At 43.3% G+C, this 25,301-nt stretch overlaps 2 protein-coding genes across 3 annotated transcripts; both read left to right on the top strand.

Moving 5' to 3' along the window:
* Nucleotides 1-655: 655 nt before the first annotated feature.
* Nucleotides 656-14,621, top strand: rtn2a (reticulon 2a). Of its 2 annotated transcripts, XM_030109267.1 has the most exons (10): nt 656-737; nt 2,141-2,194; nt 2,730-3,293; nt 4,858-5,064; nt 10,430-10,637; nt 10,766-10,904; nt 12,960-13,029; nt 13,112-13,158; nt 13,253-13,311; nt 14,536-14,621. In XM_030109267.1, the coding sequence occupies exons 1-10, from the start codon at nt 707-709 to the stop codon at nt 14,609-14,611; spliced, it is 1,455 nt and encodes a 484-aa protein (XP_029965127.1). In that variant the 5' UTR covers nt 656-706; the 3' UTR covers nt 14,612-14,621. The 2 variants fall into 2 exon arrangements, with proteins under 2 accessions (XP_029965127.1, XP_029965128.1); XM_030109268.1 differs by lacking the exons at nt 656-737; nt 2,141-2,194; nt 2,730-3,293; nt 4,858-5,064 and adding an exon at nt 6,961-7,205.
* A 3,356-nt stretch (nt 14,622-17,977) lies between these two features.
* rhoub (ras homolog family member Ub) lies at nt 17,978-24,914 on the top strand. Its single transcript, XM_030108641.1, has 3 exons — nt 17,978-18,400; nt 20,524-20,582; nt 22,678-24,914. Exons 1-3 carry the CDS (start codon nt 18,184-18,186, stop codon nt 23,131-23,133), a joined length of 732 nt encoding a protein of 243 aa, XP_029964501.1. The 5' UTR covers nt 17,978-18,183; the 3' UTR covers nt 23,134-24,914.
* The last annotated feature ends 387 nt before the right edge of the window (nt 24,915-25,301 follow it).

The following is a 25,301-nucleotide window of genomic DNA, read 5'->3' as shown; positions in this document are numbered from 1 at the left end:
AAAGCCTACTTTATTATTGTAATTTACAAAAACAATTGTAACTGGAACAATTAATATTCATCTTCAAAAAATTTATTTTATTATATCAAAAATGAAAGGACAAAATCAGTAGAAAGAAGGAAATCCCCTGACCCAGAGAGTTTTCCCCTGCTCTGCTCCTCCTGGAGCTCTTTGGAGCCTCCCAGAGGAAACCGACCCCACAGGCTTCAGTCTCCGCTGCTCAACTTACTGTTTGATCTGTGTGTCTTGAGTTGTTAATGATATCGTGTCATTCCTTCTCTTGCATCTTGCTCCTATGAGGTCCTGAGATAAAATCACATGATGAGGAAGAGATGGTTGGATAGGCGCAGATCAGCTGTGAATGGGAGATGGCAGCGGGCTCAGACTGATGCTCCTGCTTCTCTCCTGTGGCTGCCGTGCATGCTGCTCCCGCTGCAGTCATAACAATGCAAGAGAGGAGGAGGAGGAGGAGGAGGAGGAGGGAGCCGAGGGGCAGGATGGCGGAGTGAGTCAGGGCGGGGCTGTTGAGTGACAGAGCGAGAGGCAGGAGAGAGAGGAAGCTGCCCAACGCGCCACCGAGAAAACAGAGGGAGGAGAGGGGAGGACAGCGTGAATCCACAGGACGTGAGAGCCAGCCGGCAGCAGAGGTGGAGGAGGAGGAGGGGGGCTTCCAGACTGGATGGGCCCAGCGATGCCTTGATGGAGCATGGGCCAGGTTTTAGGATTCTCCCACTGCCGTGAGTCTCTAGTCTGTTCGGCTCTCCTCCATCTGTGAGGAAGCCCTGCGTTTGTTTATCTCTCCGTACCATCGGCACGTATATTCCAGCTCAGCATCTTTTCTTGCTAACTGCCGTGAGCATCGTATGTGTTAGCTCACCCCTCCCGCCCCTTCCTGCCTGTACTCTCTATTCCTCTCTCCTGCTCTTACCTTCAATAAACACATGGCTGGGAGGATGGATGCAGTGCAGAAGCAGAAGCAGAAGCAGCCCTGGTTTGTCATAACGTATCGATGTGCAGATGTTTACTTGCTGGTGCGTTTACTGCCAAGCATGCGAGAGCTGCAAGTTAATTCTCCTTCAGCGCTTCTGGTGTGCATCTGTTTCACAGCTGATTCTGCTACTTCATCTTTTTTTTCCCCCACTCATTAATCTCTTCGTTGTGTGAAAGTGGATGTTTTTGCATGTATTGTTGTCAGATGTGTAAAGGAGAGTATGCTGCTCTCGTTTCCCTGCGTGGCTGATTCATCAGCTCCTGTCATGCTGGCTGTCTAATGTGGTGAAGGCCTTTGCTGCTGCTTCTTCATCTCAATACGCACTGACCTGTAGGATGTGATCACACATCACAATGACTGACTCACAAAATATCTCAAATGTTGTAGTTTTTATTGAGGCTTCCATTTTGTTGATCATAATCCTGCACTGATTGCTTCAGAATGAAGACTAATTACTGTACAATGTTTTGTTTTGGGACATTTTCGGAATTTAGAAGAACTTCAGTCGTCCCTCAGGCTCAGTCAAGAAGAATGCACAGCAGCAAGACAATCCTAGTCCATTTGATTAAAGCTAAACATGGAGCATTCTGCTGGTGCAGTGGTTTGCACTCTCCTCTCACAGTGAAGATTTTACTGGTTTGACTTTGGACTTGGGGCCCTTTTTGTATTCAGTTTCCATGTTTTCCTTGTACATACTTGGGATTTCTCCTGTGGCTCTTGACAGTCCAGAAGGAATTGAGGTTAATCCGTGACTCTGAAACTGCCACTGGGGTCATTGGGAACTGGAGCAGATCCAAGCAGATGATGGGTGAAAGCAGGGTCCACCCAGGACAGGTCAAGACAGCCACACACTCACATTTCCACCTGTGTGTGGGAGGGAACCTGTACACTCTGAAACAATCTAACCACTACACTACCATAGAGCCTCTGTGTGCACCCAGCAGTGAATGATTCATCATTTTGTCTGACCAGGAAAAGGTAGTAGAGCGTTTCTAGTTTATGAAGTGCATTGCAACTGGAACAAAAAATTGACCTTCACCAGTCTGAGTGAAATCTGGACGGGAGCCAGTTCAGTGCAGGGGGGAGACTGTATTCTGTCCCAGATGAGGGTCTTGACCTGCTGTTTAATTTTACCTGTTTTTCTTCCAGAGGAATATGGCTCTGTTGCATCCACCCCGGATTCAACTCCTCCGTGCACCGATGGTAAGAAGCCGACTTTGAGAAACTCATTCTAGTTATTCATCCGAATGAATGAACTTCTCTAACGCAACCTGTGAAAATCCACAGGTTTGACGAAAGGCTCTTTCATCCTTAGTTTTTGCATTTATCAAAGAGAGTTTCATCTTCATACGGCAGGTTTTCTTCCCTCCCCGACATCACAAAGCACACCTGGCTGCTTTCATGTGACATTTCTGATCACTAAAAGAAAAGCAAGCCTTTGTGCACTAGTCTGTCCTAACAGACACGCCATTACCGCTATCTCTTTAATTCTCTCAATGTCAGTGTGTGAATTCAGGTGACCAGCTCATTTTCAAGAGTCTCATCCTCCTTCACAACACGCTGATATCGAGCCTCGATCAACACCACTATTCTTACGGGTGAACCGAGGATGCAGTGTGCTCTCATGCACCTGGTTAAATGAACTGAAGATACATGTAGAGCAGCTGAATGTTGTTCCTCTTTTCTGATAGTGCTGACAGATTCTGATACTGACTGTTGCTTTATGTATCCAATCCAGGCGGGAACGAGGAGTCGGAGTTGTACGAGCTGCAGACCGCCAGAGAGTGGTCCGACGACGACATGGGGGATGGAGATCCAGACGACGACGAGGGGCTGGCTTCATCCCCGTCCATCTGGGGCACGCCGCGTCAGAACTCCTATGAGCTGACTTTCTCTTACATCGCCATTGCCGAGGCCGAAGCCGTGGGAGCATCGCGCCACCTCAGAGAGCGGCGCAGGGCCGGCAGCTCTCGGGGAAGTCGTACACCTTTAATCCGCACAGACACTCTGGAAACACTGTTGGACTCGCCCGATGTAGACTGGGACCCTCAGGCATTCCTCACTCGGGAGGAAGAACAAGAGGCGGCGGAGAGGAGGGAGCAGGAGAGAGTTGAGGCGAGGACAGCCGGTGCATTGGGACGGAGCCAGCAGGAGCAGACTATTACAATTCAGCCCGGTCCTCAGAACCTGGACCCAGAAAGTCAGAGCGGAGACGCAGTAGTCCAGCAGCAGGAGAGCGCGATGCTGGCATCTTCTCAAACCCCATCATCTCAGCAACAGAGCCCCTCACACACACTCCAAGGTGAGGCTTTCTGTTCTTTATCTGATACGGTAACTCAAAGATCTAATGTCTGGAAAATAAAGCTAAAAAAACAAATGCGACACAACACGAATTGATATTTCTACAAGTGATTGCTTGAACTCCTCATGCAGCTAAATGGATGAATGAACATCGATCTGGCTGGGTGAAATGTCATAAAAAATTTTACCTAAAAAAACAAACAAGAAAAAACTCCCTAGAGCCTGGATCACCCTCAAAAAAAACCATTTGTCATTCAAACTTATCCCCTAGTTGTTAATTAATCATTAAAAATGTGGGTTTTTGTAATGAACTGACACAATTCTGACCTTGATACTAGATCACATGAAGTTTATCTCGAACAAAAGTCAACATGTGTTTGATTGTCACTTTATCATGATAGGTTTTATCATGATCGAAAACAGGGAAGAAAAAAACTCAATGAAAGCCGTGTTAGAAAAACTGAAAACTTACAATCTTTAAAAATTGAAAATCACACAAGGAAGAAAAAATACATTGGAGTGTTTCACAGCTTTTCTATGTTCATTGTTTTCATGACGGTATGAATACTTCATAGTAAAGAGTAGTTAACGTGGCCTTCAGCATTACGCAGTAGCCTCAGAAGAAGCTTGGTGTTTGTGTGATGATCTGATGATTGAAACACTTCTGCCTGAGTGATGTTATGAAATACTGGAAACAAAAAGAAAAGAGAAGATACGTTTCTAGGAGAAAAATGGAGGAGACAGTCCTTGAGCCTGTGAAGGTGAATCATGAAAACGAGCTCCTGCTCAAGTTTTTAATGCTCGAAACTACAGTGGCAGGATGTGCGAGGTAGACTTGAAATGAGGCATATTTTGTCATTTACATTTTGCTGTTTGGTTTCTGTTGTCTTTCTATAGTTCATCTTTATTAGAAAACCAAAAACTAATTTCCTCGTTGTAGATGATTGGGTCTTCTAGTTTTGTGAAGAACCATAAGATGTTGACAGGAGACTGCTGTACAGATAACATAACATGAGCTGCATTTCATTTTACTATAGAATGGATGGATTCATTTTCTAGATATTCAGTGAAACTTACATATATCAGAGGGTTTTTTTTGACCAGGCGTTTGTTTTATTCATTATACTTTCAGTAAAAAAAAAACAAAAAAACACAGTGTCTCAAAATACTGTAATATTTGACGTTAGATATTTTACGTGTTTACCTATAGGCCATAGCATGACATCTTTTTTCATGCTATAACTAAATAATGTACAAAACAATCAATATTTTGATATTTTAGGAGTCCAATTACTGCATCAAATGGATTTAGAAGCCTATTTTTGTCAGGTGAAAGATCTGCCATACATACATCTCATACTACTCTCTACTATATGATTTTTAATAAATAAGTAATTCCTCTTAAACTATGTTTGTAAAAGTGAATAATTTTGCTTCGATGACTCCTGATGCTTTCTTATTATTATGAATAATTTTCTCTCAGTATGAGCTGTATAGCTGTAAAGTGTAAAGTCAACACGGATGTTATCGCCATGTTGACATCATGCTCCGATGTTTCCTGGCAGCTGCAACCTCACCGCCGTCTGAGCCAGAGTCTCCCGTCGCCCGGGAAACCATCTCAGTCAAGCTGCTCACATCTGTGCGTCCCAGAGGCCCGGCGTCCTCGCAGTCCGCCTCCGCCGGCCAAAATTCTCAGGAACAGCTGGTCAGCGATCACTGGTTTTCAGCTCTCAGCCTAACAGAGGACCCCACACTATGCACGCACATAGCAGGTACGGCCCACCGATACAACATCCTGTTTCTTTAACGACCCAATGAAACGACGTCCAAGTGCTATCAGATTTCTTTTAACGACGGAGGAGGACGCAGGAGGGGCGTGTTTCAGATTTGATTGGCATATTCAGAGGCCAGTTGCAATAACCGTGCCTTTCATACCGCTGCCAGTTTCAGCCGAGTGTTGAGCTGATGCTGCTGTTTTCACAGACGCTGTTCATATTAATTGAATGCAGAGTTAGGAAATGCCCTCCAGTGTTGTATGAGTCACCAGGGACTTCGTGAGAGAAATAAAGGGAAATTTCATGCACTGAAATGTTAAGTTTTTGGCCTTTATTCAACCTAGTTCACATGATAAATTGACACTGAGTCAACAGATACAAGATAAACCCTTATAGAAATACATTTTTGAGCACATATGATCTTTAAATATCCTTTTTCTTCTGTACTTCTGTATAACATCTGTGTCTTTTGTTTGCTTCTCACTGCTTTGTGAGCTCTCTCCTTTCTCTCTGCTCCCGAATCAATACTTTAAATGCAGAAAATATCAGATGTCACTTTCCTCGTGGCCCTTCAGTCGCTGGCAGACAGATATAGACCCCAGCCCCCGCCCTCACGTCCGGACCGGCTCATTGTGTCTTCATGGAAGTCTTCCCCTGGGGTGTGAGGAATGATGAACTCATTGTCGTGAAAGCATTTCTTGCATTGCCCCTCCTTCAGGTCTCCACTCGACTCAGAGACGTCTGCCTCTCTGAGCCATTGGTTTCTCCAGCTGTTTTACAGTTTCATGCAGAAGTTTGGGAGTCTCTCCAAAAGTAGGCGACACAGCGGGAAGGAGACAACGATAGTGAAAGATAACATCCTGTTTTCCTACTTGATGGCTCTTTAAGTGGCCTGTCTGTGCTCCGTCTTATTTTAGTGGATGCTCGGGGGGCAGTAAACCCTCAGACTGTTGATAAATGGTTGGTGGAGCTGATGACAGAGTTTAGGGTGTCCTTAATAAATAGCACACATGCATCTCTGGGAGCACCAAACTTATCTGCTTCTATTATTTGTTTCAAGAGCAGTGTGGCAAAATCAAGTTTGCATTTTAGCAACACAGCATCAAAAACTGTTTAAAAAAACTGGCGATTCAGCAGCGACCTTCATTTTAGGTCATGATTACATAATGGCTATTTAAAAACATAATGTTTGTCTATTTAAAACCATGACCTTGGCATAGTATATCCTAATAATGGCCTGACTGATGCATTTATCTGAAAGTAAATATACACTTTTTTAAAATAACGCATCGTATTTTAAGACAGCAGTGCTGTTTGATGTACAGGGAATCTTAAGGGGCTGAAGCACATGTTTTTGTGTGATTTCAGTCTGTTTTTCATTAGATTTGAAGATATTTGAGGGACATAATTGGCATAATATTGCATCTCTTCACACTAGCTTACAAAGTATTATCTTTTAACAAAACCATAGATTTACAATGTTCAATTTCTACGCACATTAGTGAGTACCTTACAAGAGTTGAAACAAATTTCACAGCTTGTTACATGCTGTAATTTCAAAGGAATTGTGTTTTTGTAATCGTGTGATCCACAGATTACAAACTACATCCCTCATATTTACGGCAATTCAAGCAGAAGAGCATTGCAGTACATTTTTTGTTCTTGTTGGGTTTCTTCTTGTGTGGATGTTTGAATAACTGCAAACCTTTCAGTCTCTCTTCAGTTGCACGTCGGCCCTGAAGGCAGAAAGTTTCAGTTCGATGACCTAACGACAAATAATCCTGTTTCAGATGCACAGGGTGACACTTTAATACAAATACAGCTCTACAATGGGACTCTAAAAACTTAAAATAAAAAAAAAAAAATTAGAATTACTTCAGAATCAGAGTGTTTGTAATTGATTTGAAAGATATGCAGAGTTAGAAAGCATGCTGAGGTTGTAAATCATCTCTTTATGCACGAAGCTCTCGTAGTCTTGAAGAGCGGTGGGCGGTGCTGTGAACCAGATTATTTTGGGCCCGTCAGGCCTTTGGACTGCTGAGCGAGCAGTGGGTGGCCAAAAACAGCTCAGAGGGGCGAGGGGAGCACAGAGGGTGTGAGAGGAAACACAGGAGCAGCAACCAAAATGGCCAGTAAAGGTGAGACTTTTTCAGATTTAAAAGACCGTTACTCTACAGCTCTTTAGTCAGAGATGAGAGGTTTGGATACTTTGCCGATCTGACAACTCCTGTAAATATTTGTGTTTGAGTTTAATTCAAACCAAGGCAAAGGAAAGCTGCACATGCAGATGTGAAGGAGCGGATTAAAATCTGAGCCAGTAAGCTTTAGTGAAGGAGTTGTGAGAGAGAGAAGTACCAAGGTGAAAACTTTGAACATTTCTTGCATCTCTCCATTCACTGGACGACGGCCCCACAGCTTTCATGACGTTTTCATCAGTCACTACCGTGTTAAAGACCTCCAGCCATCAGACGAGAACAGGCTGTCACATTGCGGTATGCTGTTAGCACATGGCTGCTGCAGAGTGAAATAACTTCACCAGCTGGTTTTTCTTTCATTTTAGCGCTCACTCTTTAGGCCGAGTGTCTGCCACCAGCTGAGACATTTCAATCTGTAGTCAGATGAGGTTTCTTCGGCCGGCCGCTGGGCTCACTTGACCTATCTCGCAAGAAATGGATGTTGAGGTTAAAATGAAATATTTTCAGGCTTTGTTGACACGGAGGATGAAGCCACGTCTGTTTTACACTTATTGGTTAATGGACCGGATGCTTGTTGATGGTTTGATTGGATTATTCATTCCCCTCCTGCAGTGATTCAGATCATGGTTCAAGGAAATATTTAGTACAGTGATGTTGGCCTTTGTGTTCAAACTTGTGTGGCCTCGTGTTTGCATTCTTTAAAATATTACTTTTAAAATCTTATGACAAATTATTTGTGCAAACAGCAACAGTATGTTGAATCTGATGCATCAAACTTACAGGGAAGATGTAATGAGACAACATGTCAACATCAGCACATTTCTTTAGATTCATCACCCATGTTTTGTCCTGCTTTGTCCAAATGAAGGCCTTGAGGTCCAGCCTGGACGGGTCTCCAGTCCATCACATTCACACCTACAAGATATTTAGAGCCCCAATTAGGCTCATGTTTTTGGACTGTGTGAGGAAACGGAGGGACCCGGAGAAAAACCTGCACGTACACAGGGAGAATATGAAAACCTCACACAGAAAGACCTCTGAAATGCCACTTTAGGACATGTTTGTAGCAGCTTTTATGAAAATGTTTTAGAAAAGATGGAAAAACACTTGTTTTGCTCCATGCTGAAACATACATATAAAATCCTTTTTGGTTTTAAAGTTTGAAAAACTCTTTAAAAGTAACCAACTATACCAGTTGTGGCTTCTCTCCTTCGTGCCTCTTTAGTGCATTAAATAAACTCCTGGATGAGTGAACTATAAATACAGAGTGTGGATACGTCTGTAATTCCCATATCTTTAAATATGGTACTGACTGTGACAATACATATTTAGTCATCTTCTCCTGTGTCTTTGTGTGGACTGTCCCCATCCCAGAATGACGCCAACGCAAACAAGCGCATGGGCCAGGCGAGTTCGAGCGGCATCATGGGTATTAGCCGTGTTAAATAACCCACCTGCTGTCAGTGCGCTCTATTCAAAGAGGCTTCCCTCCTCTCTAAAGCCCAGGTTTAGCATTTCACTGAATGGCGTGCGCAGCCAGCGACGCCGGCGTGAGCCGGAACTACACAACTCAAAACACAGCTGCAGTTTTTATTGATCTGATCAGCCTTTGTGAAACAACATGGATGTCGTACGGATTTTTTTTTTTTTTCTATATTTAATAAATGTTTCATACTAGATGAAGGCCTCACACTCTCTGCGGGATATTTCAAAGTGGCCCGCTGGAGCAAAGCATGACTGTGCAGACGGACGCCTCAGTGTCCACAGCAAGCTGTTGCCCGGTGACAGAGAGGGGAACGAGCCGGGCGTGGAGCTGCTGACGGCCTGACGCCTGACAGCAGGTGCCGTGAAAGGCTCCGTTTAAATTCCCCTCGACTGCTCGCTTCCCTCTCTCGTCCGAGGGCTAAATTTAGCCGGGGCCGGAGCCTGACGCGTCCCGGGAGCTGCAGCACGTTCTCTGGAAATCCCTCCGCGCCTCACGCCTCCTTCCACCTCTCTGTCCTGCCCTCCACTTTCCATCCTCACATCCCCTCTTCACACTCATCCTCCCTCTAATTAACCTGAAATCAAAGAGCTTCTTATTTGCCGCCACCGAGGGCTTTAATGGCTCCGGCATTAAGAAGATGGCAGTAATGTACAGTGTGTGGTTCTTTGTGTACCGCTGATTCTGGCCGGTGAAGCTGCACATCAGCGCCGGTCGACCTCAAGAGTTCAAGCAAAAAAAAATCACAAATGTTTTAACTTTAAAAAGAAAAAAAGATTACTCCCTATATTTTTGTGCTGTATTAAAACAATCATCAGTAGGGAGAATAACGACGCTGAAAATTGAATTATCTTAAGTATAAGGAAAAAAGAAAAGAAAAGAAGAGTGTAACACAGAGGTCTCAAACCTTTAAGACCAAAACAGCCATTTTTGCGACCTTCTGCCAAGCCAATCTGGTCTGGAGCCGCAAAGCATGTTTCACCTTTAAAATGAGGCCGAATGCAGCTCATGAAGTTTTTAGTTCTGATGCACACAAAAAACACTATATCTGATGTTATATTTATGAAGTTTAAACTACAATTCAGAATAGTGAACATTTTTCTACATTTGATCTACTTTTATACCTGATTTTAACAGTTTTGCACCTATTTCTAAGCTTTTTTTAATGAAAATTTTGAAATTTTAGCAGTTTTAACCATTTTTCCTCTTTAACCAGTTTTGCGGGCTTTTTTCCGACCATATTTAATTTTTGTTCTTTTAGAAATTCTAGACATTTCAGGGTTTTTTGTCTTGTGGTTTTAGCTATTTTCTCCAATTTTACTTGTACCTTTTTTTTTCAATTCCTTTGGAGCCGAGAGTGACGACGGTAATCATTTTGATTCGTACTGTGGAGTGTCACCGTAATAAAAAGTTAAATGTTTATTCACGTTTCATTTTGTGGAAGCTTCATGGAGACACTACGGAGGGACTAAAGAGCCACATATTATAATTTCAAAAACATTAGGAAATCCAACGCTACCAAAAATAATCGGTCAGCGTGAGCGAAAGGTCGCATGTTTGTGAAGTGAGGGAGCAGCTTCTGCATATAGATCAGACTGCTCCTTAAATTGAATTCAGTTTTCCTGAAAGACTTTTGTGTGTGTGTGTGTGTGTGTGTGTGTGTGTGTGTGTTTGTGTGTGCTAGTGATGGACCTGATCTACTGGAAGGAGACGGAGCGCACCGGCATGGTGCTGACGGGGCTGGTGGTGGGCCTGCTGTCCCTGTTCCAGCTCAGCATCATCACCGTGCTCTCCACAGTCTCCTTGGCCCTCATGTGCTTCACCATATCAGTGCGCGTCTACTACCACGTGCTCCACGCCTTCAAATGGGGAGACGGAGAGCATCCGTTCAAGTAAGACGTGATGACCCTTTGTTTTTTTTTTTCTTCTGTCAGTTTTTCAAGAGAGAAAAATGACAGAATGCCTGATTTCACCGCCATCGCAGTCAGTCGTGTTGTCAACTTCGTGCGTTTCCTCTCAGGGCGTATCTGGACATGGACATCAGTTTGAGTGGAGAGCAGGCGGACCTCTACATGCAGAAAGTCATTGTCTTGACTCTGTCTGCTGTCGACACTTTGAAAAGACTCATTTTTGTTGGAAATGTTTTTGACTCCATCAAGGTAAGCTTGTAAATCCCCTCAGTCTTCGTTGGTTTTTGATTTTTGTGTGTTTTTTTGTCGTTTTGTGTGCACATTGTTTCGTCTTCCATGTCCAGACCTCCTCTCTCCTCATTAACCAATACTTCAGCCCGCCTCTGCGTTCTGTCGTCGTCTCTTATCTCATTTCGCTCCAGCATCATGAGCGACGACAGCATCGCTGAGCAAACGTCGCTCTCGCTGTGGCAGCTCAGAGCTGAAGGCTCTGCTCATGACTCACGGAGGGATAGTCCTGATGGCAGCTGTCACTCTCATTTACATGTTTTGATGACTGTTTGAGGGGCTGCCACCTTTTAGAAGTAATCCTCTCAGATTTTATATGAATATTTACGAGCAGCAAAGGAAGGAGACGATCTCTGTTGTTGGTGTTACTCAGTTTCAGAATCAAATTATTGACTGTTCGGCATGTTCATTGGCCTCATCTCCACTTGTTGATGTGTGGCTGAATTTTATTTCATTTTATTAAATCTATTTATGGAGTAATTTTATTAAACTCTTTTTAAGCCATTCATCAACAGTATAAACAAGCATGAGTTTGTATCTGTGGTCCCAGAGTGGTCCAAAAATACTGCAGTCATATACAGACATATTTCCAAAAATCAAAGTACAACTAAAACATTTATTTTTCTTTAATTAATCCATCCCTCCATCCTTCCATCTCCTACACCACTTCATCCTCTGCATGTTTGCGGGGCGCTGGAGCCAATCCCAGCAACTTTAAATAATGCAGTGAAACTTTATGTTCCACCCTCTTGTTTGTTTTACTTCGTATAATATTAACTTTTCAGTCATGAAATAAAAAATATAATGTGCAAAATAGTTCAATATTTCATAAAATCTGATTTTCTTTCATATATTTCAACCATTTCACATCTGAAACGTTAAAACCTTTGTTGTGACTGTAAAACAGTCAACTTTTTGACATTAACATTTCTTTCATCGTGCATTAACCCTAATTTAGTTCACAGAATGTGAGCCAGCTCACTGCTTTGTATCGACTGCATATGGGAGTGTGTGAAGAGTATTGACAGAGAAACGAACGTGCGTTGGATGTGAATAGTAGTAATGATACATATTCAATAACTGATCATTTATTTTGCACAAGTTTAATGCCAATATGTTACAAAGCCGTTTTGAAGACATACAGGTCATTTTTATATCCGTGAAACCATCAGTAAAATACATTTAGAATGTAATGATAATAACCATCATCTAAAAGCAGAATTAAAGTCACATTTAATAAAACTATGCAACACCGTATGCAAAACGCAGCAACACCTTGTTTTATAATGACATTGTTAACGCTGTTACATAACACAAAGTTATAGCTTTGGTTTAAAGTTTTCTGAATCAATACAACTTTTTGTTTTTAACTTGACAGTTTAGGATCACTTCCAGTTAAATCAATTATTCAGCCGTTTATAAAACATGACAGCTGTTGCTGCTGATGTGATAGTCAGATACCAGACCAGTTACCCCGCCGCTGGTTCTGAATTCCTGCCCTTAATGTTGTATTTGCTCCAGTATTCGCTGAAATGTCTCCTCACTTTTATCTCAAATTCAATTCGACTTGCCGGCGATCATCCACATACCCTGTTAGCACATTTACAGTAAATGGTGAGTCAGTGAACCGCGGCGCCCCCGGGCGTCAACCCTGACCTGGCCGGTATGTGACACAGCGGATCGGCAGGGCGAGCACAGAGACACCCGGGATCAGCTGGAGCCTCGCTCCATGTGAGACAGGGGTATCCCATATCAGGATCCCATTCACAGGGACTGAGGCACCGAGATATAAGAGGAAACACCCCAATCCATATTAGGAGCTTCGCGTTTGCAGCCTGTCCTCTTCATCGCATTCTGAATTGGATACAGCACTGGATAATGATCAGATAATCCGCTCTGTTTTGGTGTGAGAAAATAAAAACACGCAATTAATGCAGGTAGATTTTGCTGCCCGTCGGTCGCCACCACAGCCGTCCTGATGTTTGCGGTGTGTGTCGATGTTTCTCCTGGCTTTAGTTGCTGGTTCTGATGTACCTGGTGACCTACCTGGGAGACCTGTGCAACGGCCTTACTCTGCTCATCATCAGTAAGAACCGTCACCGGTCCACACGTGGCGTGCCGCTCTGCCGCCTTCTTCACTTCTCTGTCTTCTTTCTCTCCCCCTCCAGGTGTCATTGCCGTCTTTTCTTTACCACTTTTCTACAGACAACGCCAGGTAGCGACTCGCGATTCAGTAGAAATATTCACCATTTTTAAATCTCGTACTTCTGTTCATGTGTTTCACCTTCCCTTTTTTGGCTTTGCCACAGGAGCAGGTGGACGGCTTAGTTGCACAAGTCCAGGCCCACATTGACAACATCACGGACATGTGAGTATGGCGCCATCGTGTGGCCGCAACAGCACACTGCTGAATTTCAAGGTTAACTTGAACACACTTTACTGCAGCACTGGCATTCAGGAGAAATAAGCATCTGCCCGTGAAATATACTGTATTTATAGGAGCTGCAGCTTTGTTAGAGTGCCTGTTGAAGACCAGCATGTTTTATGACAGATGTATTAATGTGGATTTTATGTAATTCTTTGCGATACAGAATTCTCGTTTCATATGGAGGGAATGGTTCAGGAGAATCAGAGACAACTTACACAGAAGGACTTGATTAACACAAATAACAATAATTAAAACTTAACAGGAGTCATATAAAGAATACTCCTTCTGATAATGGAACAACAGCATGAGTGATGATCTATAAACTGCTAATACTGCTGATATGTATTATATGGATATAAATACACTGTCCTGTCATTTCTAATAGTATCCTTTAGTTAGAAAACAATTTATGGCTTAATGATGTGCGTCAACACTGTTAAGTATTTAGGAATCATAAAACTTGTATTTCCCAAGTTTCTGAACTTTGGGATCAATTGTTTCCCAATTATACTTATTTTTGGATATATATATACTCAATAATTAAAAAACTAATTATTAAATATCCTTCACACTATAAGGGTGAAGGGTTTCAAGTTGTTCCTAATGATATTTATAGACACGTTCGATCCCCCTCTTATTGACACAATAAGAGGGGGATCAAACTGCCAAACCACTCTAATAGCTGAACCACAATCCACTAACTTTGTCTAACAGACAACTAGCTTATGTAAAATCTGCTTAAGTTGATTCACTGGCATTGGAATCTGAACAGATTAATTAGACAATATAGTAAACTCAAAGGAACTATTACCCATTGTGATTAGTTTGACTTGTTAATTAAACACTGGAATAAACATGTTTAACTTCATGTAGACTGTTTGAATGGGACGACTCAAAGTGAACCTGGAACAATGTTTGAACTCTCCAAAGTGTTCATTCTTTCATCTTGACAAGCCCATAAATGCAGGCTCCCTCTGACTACAGCGGTTCTTTTATTTCAGTCCCAGCACTTCAGTGAAAGTAAATACTTTCTAGTTTCAGCCAGGTTTGTTTCATAAGTGCAGAAAGTAGGTCATCTATTATTTCCAGAGTGACGTGTACTTGAAACGCTCGTGTGAGTGAAGTGTGTTGATTCGCACTAACTCTCCTCCGTCTGTCCTGCAGTCTGCGGAGACTCGCCCAGGGTGGCGGCCCTCCTCCCGATCCAACACCCGGCGGTGCCAAACCCAAGATGCAGTAATCGCCGTGGATCTAAATTTCAAAGAGAAACTACCAGAGTTACAGACTGTCACTCAGATGTCTTACTTAGAGGTCTGTGCTCAGAGCTTCAGATAAAGCAGCTCCAGAGACTTGGGAGGGGAGGATGTTAAAATGAATGAGGACGAGGGTTATGCACGGTACTTCACGCTCTGTGTCAACATTACAGGGGTTAGAGGACGGGGGTCCGGATGATAATTCTTCAAAGGTGAAATCAGGGTGTCTGAATCCTGGCTGAGACTCTGCTGCAGAGATTCATCGACACGGCTTGTAACGCGTGACCATCTTTGGGAATCTTGTTTTTAATATGTAAAGAAGAAAAAAAATGACTCGAAGTGTCTTCAGTAGAGCTGTAGTCCAAATGAGGTACAACGACCATAAATGGGAAGTTCTCACACTGACAAGCGCCTCGCCTGAGAATAAAGGGACGTCGGTTGTGAAGGTGAGACGACAAAAACAGGGGACATTATTTATCATGGCAGCATAAAACTAGCAATTAAGTATGCATGTGTCAGCACATGGACATTTCTGAATGCATATTCATTTTCATGACTTGTGTGTGTATGCGTGCGCGTGTGTGTGTGCGTGTTTGTATGTGTATGTGTGCGTGTGAGTGTGGCTTGCTGAAATTAAAATGTTATCCACAAACAATTAAAGTCACATTTCTTCATTATTTTCCAAAACGTTCTTATTTTCTCCATCTTCATTGGCATTCACACACTCGTTCGTATCACTCACTCATTCTAGTAATGTCTTAAAGCGATACTCAACCCAGGGGTGTCAAACTTAGTTCAGGGGCCACACACACACACACACACACACACACACACTCAGCTGATCAGACTATAGGAATAGTAAAATTACACTGTAGTAATCTATAGATGAAAATCCAATTATTCTCTTTTTTTTTGCTTTACTTTTTAAACCTATGATGTCTTTTGTTTATGTCTTCGCAGACTGCATGATTTCTGTAACTTTCAGCTTGCATGTCGTCACAAACCCAACTTCACACAGGGTGTGATGCTTGAGGGATTCTTTTAGCAAACTTCTCCTCAGCTGTCGGATGCTTGGCTCCAGATCTCATGGTCGTATCATGTCTGCTGTTCTCTCTCTCTCTGGGGTCTGACAGGTTAGGAACCGTAGTGACTTTTACTCCAGACTTTCAGTTTAATGGCTTCTTTTACATTTTAGTTACTTTGCACAGTCCGGATTGAAGGCCTCGACCGAGTCAGCAGGTCTTACGTTTGACACCTCTGGCTTCCACCAGTGGGGATGCTTTCCATGTGAATGAAACTTGGAGTATTCCCAGTTCTGCAAATTGCAGAGTATTATAAACGGAGTGAAAAAACACTGTGGACAGTTTTAAGACAGAGTTTTTCAGTGATATTATGGCTGGATAGAAATGGATTTTTAAAAAGTGCTAGATTTCAAATAGGTGTCCTCTCTGTGCTCTTAGCGTGTTTTCCCCAGCCGTCGGGCGGACGCGTGCAAACGGATCATGTGGGAGTGAAATACAGCAGGTGCCTTTCTAACCGCAGGTTATCGTGCATGATCTAACTCACTGGACTTTCAGCTGCTTCCCGCCACTTCTCCTTCCACTCCGAACCACTTCTCACATTTCCCTGTTTTGTATGTGTACGATCCCTGTGTGACACGACGCCACATGTACCATGACAAGGTATCTTATACAGAATTGTGAGTAGGTCCATTTTAGGATTAATAAAATTATTCAGGACACTTGGCTGCTTAAAGTGCATATTTATTTTCTCTTTTGCAAAATGCTTTTGAAGTTTGAGCTAAAATGTAAATTATTTGCCTTTTTTTGTTGCAACTTAGTGAGAAAACTCTTAAAAATTGCCAATAATGGTGAAATTTGAAAATAATAGAAAAATCATGAGCCTTTTCATGTTAGACTATCGATAGGGGGACACAGTTCACTACTATTGTTTTTTGTCATTATTTTGAAGATATCATTAAAAATGAAAGTACATTTTGTCTTACAGCACAGCTCAGTTGGATTTCAAGAAACATTATTAAATCTGTCTTTAATTGAGTCAAACTCCTCATTTAAATTAAGTCCAGGCTTATACAGTTTTCTTTTTTTGCCACAGGGATAATGGATCAATAAAATCCAAACTGGAACACCACTTTGAGTTAATCTCAAGTCAATTACAATTAGTTCTGATGTGACTTTGAGCGGTTTGCGACCTTTATTTGTCACAAACACAGTTCTGCACCGTGTAACATGCAGTGAAATGTGTTTAGCACCTGTTCCAAACCGAGACAACAATTATAATGTTAAGAATAAAGGGGTGGACTCTTAGGCTATTAGGCAAAATAATTTGAAGTAAATGGAGCTTATACATTATATTTTACCACTGAAGTGCTTTTCTTTTACATTTATCCGTTTGTGCACAAACAAAAATTTCATAACTAATAGTTCCGGTGCTATCACACACCATTGGGAGCAACGTTGTTCAATGTTTTGCCCAAGGGCACTTTGGCACATGCAGATTGCATGAAAGATTTAGACATGAGTCTCCTACTTCAGGTATGAAAGACAACCTGACCTAGAGGACAGGTCACCAGGCCATCACAGAAACAGGGATTCTTTTCACACTGTTCCTCTCACTATACATCTCACCTCTGCTTCCTTCATTTTAATCAAGTTACCACCTGATGTGACCAATCATCAGCCTGTTTGATATTTCACCACAAGGTGGCAACAAAAGTCAAGTTTTTTTTAAGCTAAAATCCAGTCTATCAAACAGAAAACTAGAAGGAAGACAACAAGAAAACAACTTTACTCGAGGGTTTTTAACTTTGCGCACAGGGACTAAACCGGGTCCATTTACCTGTCTGAGCTGTAATGCAGTTTTTCTATTATTTCTCACGCACGGTGGAGAGAATCTGCGGCTCCAGTCTGGCTCAGCTCATTGGGGATACATTTGAAGTAGGTCAGAGGGTCCGAGGGGGGTTGACATTTCAGTACTTTTAACGTGCGTCATTTTGGAAACGGACTTCAGGACATCGGGTCAGGTTGGCTCCTTCCCCGACAGGACGCGTCCAGACTTGTGCGCACTGACAGTCAAACGCACGCAGCTCACAATGACCGGTGTGTAAGGTGAATTAGGATTTTAAACATTCCTAATGAAAGAGTTGAAAGCACTTTTTCTAACTTAAGCCTCGATTCCTCTGAAATAACGTGATTATGAGACAGCATCTGGATTTCGGCAGCGGCTGGACTGAGCTGCTCCACTACCTGCATCCCTCCAGCGCTGCTCCGCTGCGGGGTGCAGTAGGTGGGACTAGTCAAATCAGCCCGAACATATAAACACTCCGACCCGCCCTCACGCGCTAAACTGTTGCCTCTCGGGCTGTGGTGATGTGCCACTCTGGATTTGACAGCGCGCGGGTCAGGAGGACCGATTTTACGCACGACTGCAGCTCGCGGTTATAAGCGCAGTTGTTTTCTGCCGCACGTGTGGGAAGCTGCTCTTCCCATGGTGGGAGCTTCATCCGTCGGGGGATCGCGGTGAAGTGCGGGCTGATTGAATGTCACCTCCGGTCATCATGGATTATGGAAGGACCATGGCGCCTCCGGTGCCGCCGCACAACCCCAAGCCCGCCCGGCCGGGGCTGGCGCACGAGCGCCTGCTCAAGTGCGTCCTGCTCGGAGACGGAGCGGTGGGCAAAACCAGTCTGGTGGTCAGCTACACGACCAATGGTTACCCGACCAAATACGTCCCCACTGCTTTTGATGACTTCTCCGGTGAGTTAAATCTAAAGTCTTCCTTCTGAAATCATGCGTTGAGCAGTAAATACAGGTTTCACCATTCAGGATTGCTCAATTTGGCAAATCCTGAGTGAATACACCCTCACTGAGCCTGGAGCATGTGACTCTATGACTGGTTGCAGGTGAATGGAATCGAATAAACGTTTGAATTTTATAATAATTTGGTAGTTTTTTTTTTTTTTTTTGTTAATGTTCTCTCTGCGAACTCTTCAACTCTGGTTGCTTTCGGATCACAAATTGCCCCACCCCGCCCAAAGTTTCCCTTTTCCAGCTATTATTCCAGTCGTGTGACAGATGTGTTTGTGTTTCCTGTTATCTGTCTTCCATCGGAGTTAATGCACACCAAGCCTCCTCCCCATGATGTAGCACGGTTTTCCATTTGGCACATGTCCATCTACAAAACTCTGTCACGCACAATAAGCTTTGCTTTTGTGAAGTTAGTGGATGATCCATGATCACAGCTTCACACTTGAAACTGTTCCTCTTTAGCTTTCTGAACCTTGAATGCTTTATATGTGGAAAAAATGAGCAATAAAAATACAACTATGTGCATTTTCGTAACTACCAATACATAATTGAATTCAAGTGAATTTCTAATGAAAGTCTGAGGACAATTTATTTCTGTCAAAAGCTTCTCTGTTGCTTTTAAACTGTTGAAGCCGAATTCTCAGACAAACAAATGTTATCCTCTAAATTAGTATTGCTGGTGACATAATTTCAGAATAAAAGATTGAATCTTTATTCAGATTATGTCCTTACAACACTAGGAACTTGTGCTTTTAGAAGTAGAAAAATATAAACTTGGTATGTAAGCATAAGTAGAAATACCCTCTTGAAAATAATACTTATAAAAAAGCAGCAATCTGAGTATTTACAATTCTTTCTTCCACTTGTGCATATGACTGTCAGATGCAAGCTCTTAAAGCATTATAAACTGAGAGTATTGATGCACACCACCCCACATTAAACAGCTCTCACTTCCTTGCTGTTTTCACCAAAAATAGTTCAACTTCACCATGTTTGTGTTTTCTCAGACACCTTGGCCAACATAAATTCCTTAAAAATGCTATCTGAGAAGACGCATTGCCCTCAGGCCGGCTCAAACCTGCTGTACAGTGCAGACGGCGTCTCTGGCTCGGGGGTTTTGGATTGCACAACTCTGCCTATTGTTGTCAGCCTTGACCCGCGAGCCCTCTCCTCTATACTGGAATGGGCACATCTGTTGCAGCGGCTCTGAGGCAGAGATTGTCTTTCGCCTTGGCCTGACAGAGACTGATTGTGCAGTTGGGGCCCTCGGTTACTGATGTCATTTCTCAGTGCCCGGAATCAGAGCGTCTCCTTGGAAAGCTCCGCTCCTGAGCGGTTATGCAACGCCACAGGTGGCAGGGACGCGGAGCGAAGGGGACGATAAGGGGGGGAGCACTGGTGCAGAAAATCAAAGGAGTATCAAATGTCGGGGATTAAGAAATGATTGCACAATGGCAGCGCTCTCTCATTTTCCATTCTGTGTGCCCCTCTCCTCTTTCTTCATGTCAGCGCAGACTGCTCTGATAGCTGGCCGACTTCATGAATGGCTCCAGCAAACTCTTTGATCAGGTGCTATGACCTACCACACACTATTGTAAACGTTTCCATGTGCCCGCCGCTCTGCGTTGTGTTCGCCCTTTTGAAAAGGATAAATGGTCCTGTAATGAAAGTGGCTGTGAGATGACTCATTCAATTTTCCCTAACTGGAAGTGAGGCCTATTGGACGAGTCGCTACATAAACACAATCTGCTTTGTTTTTCCTTCCCCTCCTCCTCCTCCTCCTCCTCCTATTAGACAATCTGGGAGCGGACGCTGCCAAAAAAAAAAAAAAAAAAGAGGACAAAACGGCGGAGAACAAAGCTTGCGAAGTATAGTAAAGTGTTATGGTCTCCACAGTTACTGGCAGGGTGGGTGGGCAGAGACGGGCCACAGCAGGGGGCCTTTGTGTTTTCAACTGGCCGGCTCTTGTTTATTCCTGAGAAGATTCTGGCTGTTGGGTTGCCGTCGGTACGTGTGTCAGGTGGAGCCTCTTTTACAGGCCTCATTTTCATGTCTGTTCTCTGTGTCTGCAGCTGTGGTTCAGGTGGACGGGAGTCCGGTGCGGCTGCAGCTGTGCGACACTGCGGGACAGGTGAGTTTTGTTGCCACACAAACACGTATCCCGTCGTCACTGGATGCCCGCATACCTCTCCTCCTCTGCAGTTCAGCTCATGCATGCATGGAGGAAGTTTACATCACCTCTGGGTTCCGTCAGCAAAGGATCTTAGGATTTTAGATGTTTGGTTTTGGATGGTTGCAAATAAAAGGATCTCTAGGAGGATCCCAAGTCCTTTATTTAACAACAATCAAAACAGTTCTGCACGAGTTTAATGAAGGTATCTGCTGTTAACTTCCTGTTTTTGTAGCATACCTTTGGTATCACGATAAACTGACTGATGGTTCTGATGTAATGTTGGTCTTTTAAGAGTTTTATCTGGGTATGAGGTGGTGAAGGTGAACTAGTTAATGTTTGATGTTCTGTCCCAGAAAGCCTCTTTGGTTACCATCTTCCCTGTTAAACAAAGACCTTATTTCAGGTGTCAGGATCACTGTTGGACAAGAGATCAGTCTATTAGGCCTTTGATTTTACTTTTAAGTCATTTCTGCTTGTTTTTCACTCCAAAAGTAGAAATAAAGCTTAAACTATGTGACAACTGAGTGAAGCTGCTTTGAACTGTGCCGAAGCAGCAGATGTTAAAGAGGATCATGTAACTCAGTACAAATGCCCCCATTGATGGTAATGGAAAATTAAATAATGTGCACTTTTTTTTTTTACTAAGTGAAATAATTAATTTAAGTAAAAATTGGTAAATCAAAACATCTGATATTGGTTTGCAACATCTTTGATCGTAGCGTCCCGTTTTGATGTGCTCCCACTGCGGAGGACACAGTAAACACACACAGCCTGCCAGGCAGATTTATTGGCCCATCATTGTGTTTTGGGAGAGCGGTCTTGGAGGAACCGGTTGTGAAACAGTGTTTTTATTTCTGCGGGGCACGGCTGGTTCGTTTTCTTAATCCAACTCAACGGCACCCAGCCCCGGGAGCAGCATATTTGACATTCACAAGCGCTGCGAGGGGACTGCCAGTTCCATGTCGAATCAAAGACAGCTTGGCTGTAAAGTGGAATGAGGCATTTGAACAAACCCCTAATACGTGTAATACCTCACAGCATGCTGCAAGCTGCACACACACACACACACACACACACACTCACTCACATACTCGCAGACAAGCTCAGGCAAATACGGGCAGATAAAAGTCGACAAACACTTACTGTACCGATGCAGTTTTATAGGAGGGGAAGATTTGCCAGAAGCAGATTGGGGTGTGCCAAAAAAATGCAGAGATGAGAGGGAGAGAGGTAGAAAGCGTGCCGGAAAACTGAGACAAATAGGCGCACACCGCCTGGAAAGAAGATAACAGCTGCCGTCGGTGCTGATAAACAAAGTTGCCGCTCGCTCAGAAATGTTGAGGCGTCTGTGTATTCTGCAGATGGAAGTACGTCATCAGATCACGGAGCTGCTCCAAAGCTTCTCTCTGAAACACACAGCTGATGATTCTCAGCTGCATTTCCAGGCCTTCGAATTACCACGTTCACTACAGAAATACAGGCTGATTTTCCACATGTCAGTTGTGATATTCGGATCAGATGATTTATTGTTCGATTAAAGAAGGATTATGAAAAAAAAAACCCAGGTTGAATCCAAAGAAGGCAGAGTTTTATGTCTGATCTCTGCTAACGTTCATCTGTGTACTGAAGGGTGTGGGAGGCCGCTGTAAGTGACTCCAAAGTGTTAATTTAAGAAATTTACTGCAGATGATATCAATGATCATTAATTACCTGGACCATATATTAGTGCAGTATAAACACAGTTTAGACAGTTGGTCGGACAGAAAGCTTATTGGCACGACTCCCTTTCCTGTGATGTTTCCCTCCTCAGAGTGTGTGTGGTCAGTTCGTAATTCACCGTAAATGAAGCGAAAAGAGATGTAGTCGACTCCCTCACAAGGCCCTCGTGTTAACACTCTGATTATATCACTGGTTAGGTTTTTGAGAGCTTTCCTGTGTAGCGGTTGCGTGTTCTTCCTTTTTCTTTTCTTTTCTGGTGAGTTTCAAGCTTTGAATGCATGACGGTAAACCTGACGGCGTTCTGATCGTCTGTCTCTCTCTGTTTCTCCCTCAGGACGAATTTGACAAACTGCGACACTTCTGCTACAGTCGGACCGACGCGCTGCTGCTCTGCTTCAGCGTGGTCAGCCCCGCCTCCTTTCAGAACGTCTGGGAGAAGTGGGTGCCCGAGATCCGCCGGCGCTGCCCGCTCACGCCCGTCCTCCTGGTGGGCACGCAGTGCGACCTGCGGCAGGACGTCAAGGTGCTGATCGAGCTGGCGAGGCGGCGGGAGCGGCCGGTGGCGGAGGAGGACGCCCGGGCGCTGGCGGAGAAGATCGGCGCCGTGACGTACATCGAGTGCTCGGCGCTGACGCAAAAGAACCTGAAGGAGGTGTTCGACGCGGCCATCTCCGTGGGGCTGCGGCAGTCCGACAGGAGGGCGCGGCGGGAGAGGAAGGTCCGCAGCACGGCCGACAAGATGAAGATGCTGTCCAAGTCCTGGTGGAAGAAATATGTGTGTGTCCAGTAGGAGGGGAGGAGACAGATCCTCGATCTGCGACTGAGGCCAAAACTGGAACTGCTGACTTGTGTGGAGGGGACTGAGTGGAATACACGGACTTCATGGACGACCCACAGTGAGCTGACTTGAATGACTTTGCGATGGTTCAGTGCAGGCTGCATGCGGGAGCCGTGTAACGTTTGTGGGCTTCTGTTTCACCCGAAAAAAGCTTTTTATTGAAACCGAAGAGACGGAGAACACGAGGCTGTAACCACTGTCTGCTCATCAGAGCCAGTTTGAACTGCTAAATATGACTGTGACCAGCACCAAACCAAAAATACTGACCCCGATAACCTCTTTAGGCACATGGACTGTAAATCATACTGGATCTGTCCAAAGCAAATGTGAAATGACTCAGGCGGTTACATACTGAAAGTATATCCCTCCTAGTCCGTCAGATTTGATCCCCTTCTTTAGAAAAGTACCATAGCAAAATATCTTATGAGTTCTACACTGTAATCTAATGACCCAATATTTTTTGTTTGTTTTGCTTTTTACTGATCTGAAAGAATAAACTCAGTGCAAATTGCCCTTCTAAAAAAAAAAACCAAACATATCAATGCAATAATTGTTTTATCAAAACTGGTGGTTCAAACCCTCGGGGAGGCCAGCAGCTTTTCCTGTTCTGAGGTTGTCACGGTTAGATTTGCACATCTCGAATAAACTCATCAAAGATACGTCTGAAAGTCTGAAGGCTCCTGCTGTAGTGCACCGTTTTGGGTTCACTGTGAAGCTTTCAAAGTTTTCTTGATGGGAGAACTCCAAATGGAAATAAAGGAGCGAGCCAAATATAACCTGTACTCTTTTAAAACATATATAACACAATCTTATTTTGTGATTAAGATTAAATGTACATATGCAGATTTTTTCAAAAAACGAAATCAGTAATTTCCTCAGGCTGATTGAATAATGTGTCAGACTATGAAATATCACGGTTGTGTGTGCACCACTTTTCTTTTTTTAGCTCTTTAACAATACAAACACTTTACAGTCGTTTGAAGCGATAAAACGTCATTAGAATAAATCAGATTGATCCAGCTGTTGATTGTCCCACCAGTTTTATCTGAGTAACACCTGTCTGCTGTCAGTTTCTGAAATGTTTTGGAACCGCCAGTCCTTCATTGTGAGTGGAAAAACGTCCTCTGCCAACAAGGTGGTGCAGTAAAACCATTGTACGTTGCACCTATAAACACGTCACTCAAGTCTGATCATACATTAGCCTTTGGACCAGTGTTGGAATGGAAACTTTAAATTCTCCTTTATCTTTTTTTTTTTTTTTTTTTTTTTGAGCTGGGTGCCAGAGCAGGTGGGGCTGCTCCATCACAGGGTCTGTCGTGGTCACAGCGGTCAGGGCCTTAAACAGAAAGTTATCCATCGTCGTCGGTCAGTGTATCGATCCTTCTCTCTGCCGCATATTATACAGTAATTGAGGTGAAACCACCAAAGAGACTGATTCTGTGTTTGCTTCTTATTTTTCAGAAGCCTTTGTTCAGCTTTGTCTATTTATCTCCTTCATTCTGGGCCAATAACAGATCAGGAACAATACACATGTGTCATTATGCGTGTTACATACTGTTCATATATGGTGTTTGTAATGTCATCTGCATAAATCTGTGTGAACACATGGAAGTGTTGGCCAACTCTGAATGGTACTTAACAGGATGAGTGTCTCGGTTGGTGTCTGATTCTGGTGTGTGAGGAGTTTGTTGGACTTTGTGAGTGGAACAAAATAAAATGTGAAATATTTAACCCGATTTTACTGTTTTTCTTCCTGGATGATATTTTATCTATACAGTCCTGCTGAGATTAGTGTTTCTTAGGTCAATGATTAAAGATGAAAAGGTGTTTAAAAAGACAAAACCAAGAGTAGGAAGCAATTTGACATGCACTGTATGTTTCAATTTAAAGTGTGTTTTGTAGTTTTATTGCTTGAATGTCATTTAAGGTCACTGCGATTTGTGATGAAGGCATAAAGGAGGAGGTTTTCTCGGGCTGCATTAGCTGCTGAGACTTCAGAGTTTTAGATGAATTTTTGTGCAGGTCTAATAGTACTGCTTTACTCATTTTTTTAAAGATTTGTTTGTTCTGTCCAATTATTTCTTTTAAGAAAAAAATTAATAATTCAGTCATCCTCTTAA

The sequence above is a fragment of the Salarias fasciatus genome, chromosome 14 (genome assembly GCF_902148845.1).
Source record: "Salarias fasciatus chromosome 14, fSalaFa1.1, whole genome shotgun sequence".
NCBI lineage: Eukaryota > Metazoa > Chordata > Actinopteri > Blenniiformes > Blenniidae > Salarias > Salarias fasciatus.
The sequence above is the reverse complement of the archived record's forward strand: the minus strand, read 5'-3'. Positions and strand labels throughout refer to the sequence as shown.

What these genes read in the sequence shown, in the direction of transcription:
- rtn2a (XM_030109267.1), top strand. Translation starts at nt 707, where the DNA reads ATGGGCCAGGTTTTAGGATTCTCCCACTGCC. An exon ending in AACTCCTCCGTGCACCGATG is followed by an intron (nt 2,195 to 2,729) that starts GTAAGAAGCCGA and finishes TATCCAATCCAG; the next exon opens with GCGGGAACGAGGAGTCGGAG. An exon ending in CCCCTCACACACACTCCAAG is followed by an intron (nt 3,294 to 4,857) that starts GTGAGGCTTTCT and finishes GTTTCCTGGCAG; the next exon opens with CTGCAACCTCACCGCCGTCT.
- rhoub (XM_030108641.1), top strand. Translation starts at nt 18,184, where the DNA reads ATGTCACCTCCGGTCATCATGGATTATGGAAGGACCATGGCGCCTCCG. An exon ending in TGCTTTTGATGACTTCTCCG is followed by an intron (nt 18,401 to 20,523) that starts GTGAGTTAAATC and finishes CTGTGTCTGCAG; the next exon opens with CTGTGGTTCAGGTGGACGGG. An exon ending in TGTGCGACACTGCGGGACAG is followed by an intron (nt 20,583 to 22,677) that starts GTGAGTTTTGTT and finishes TTTCTCCCTCAG; the next exon opens with GACGAATTTGACAAACTGCG.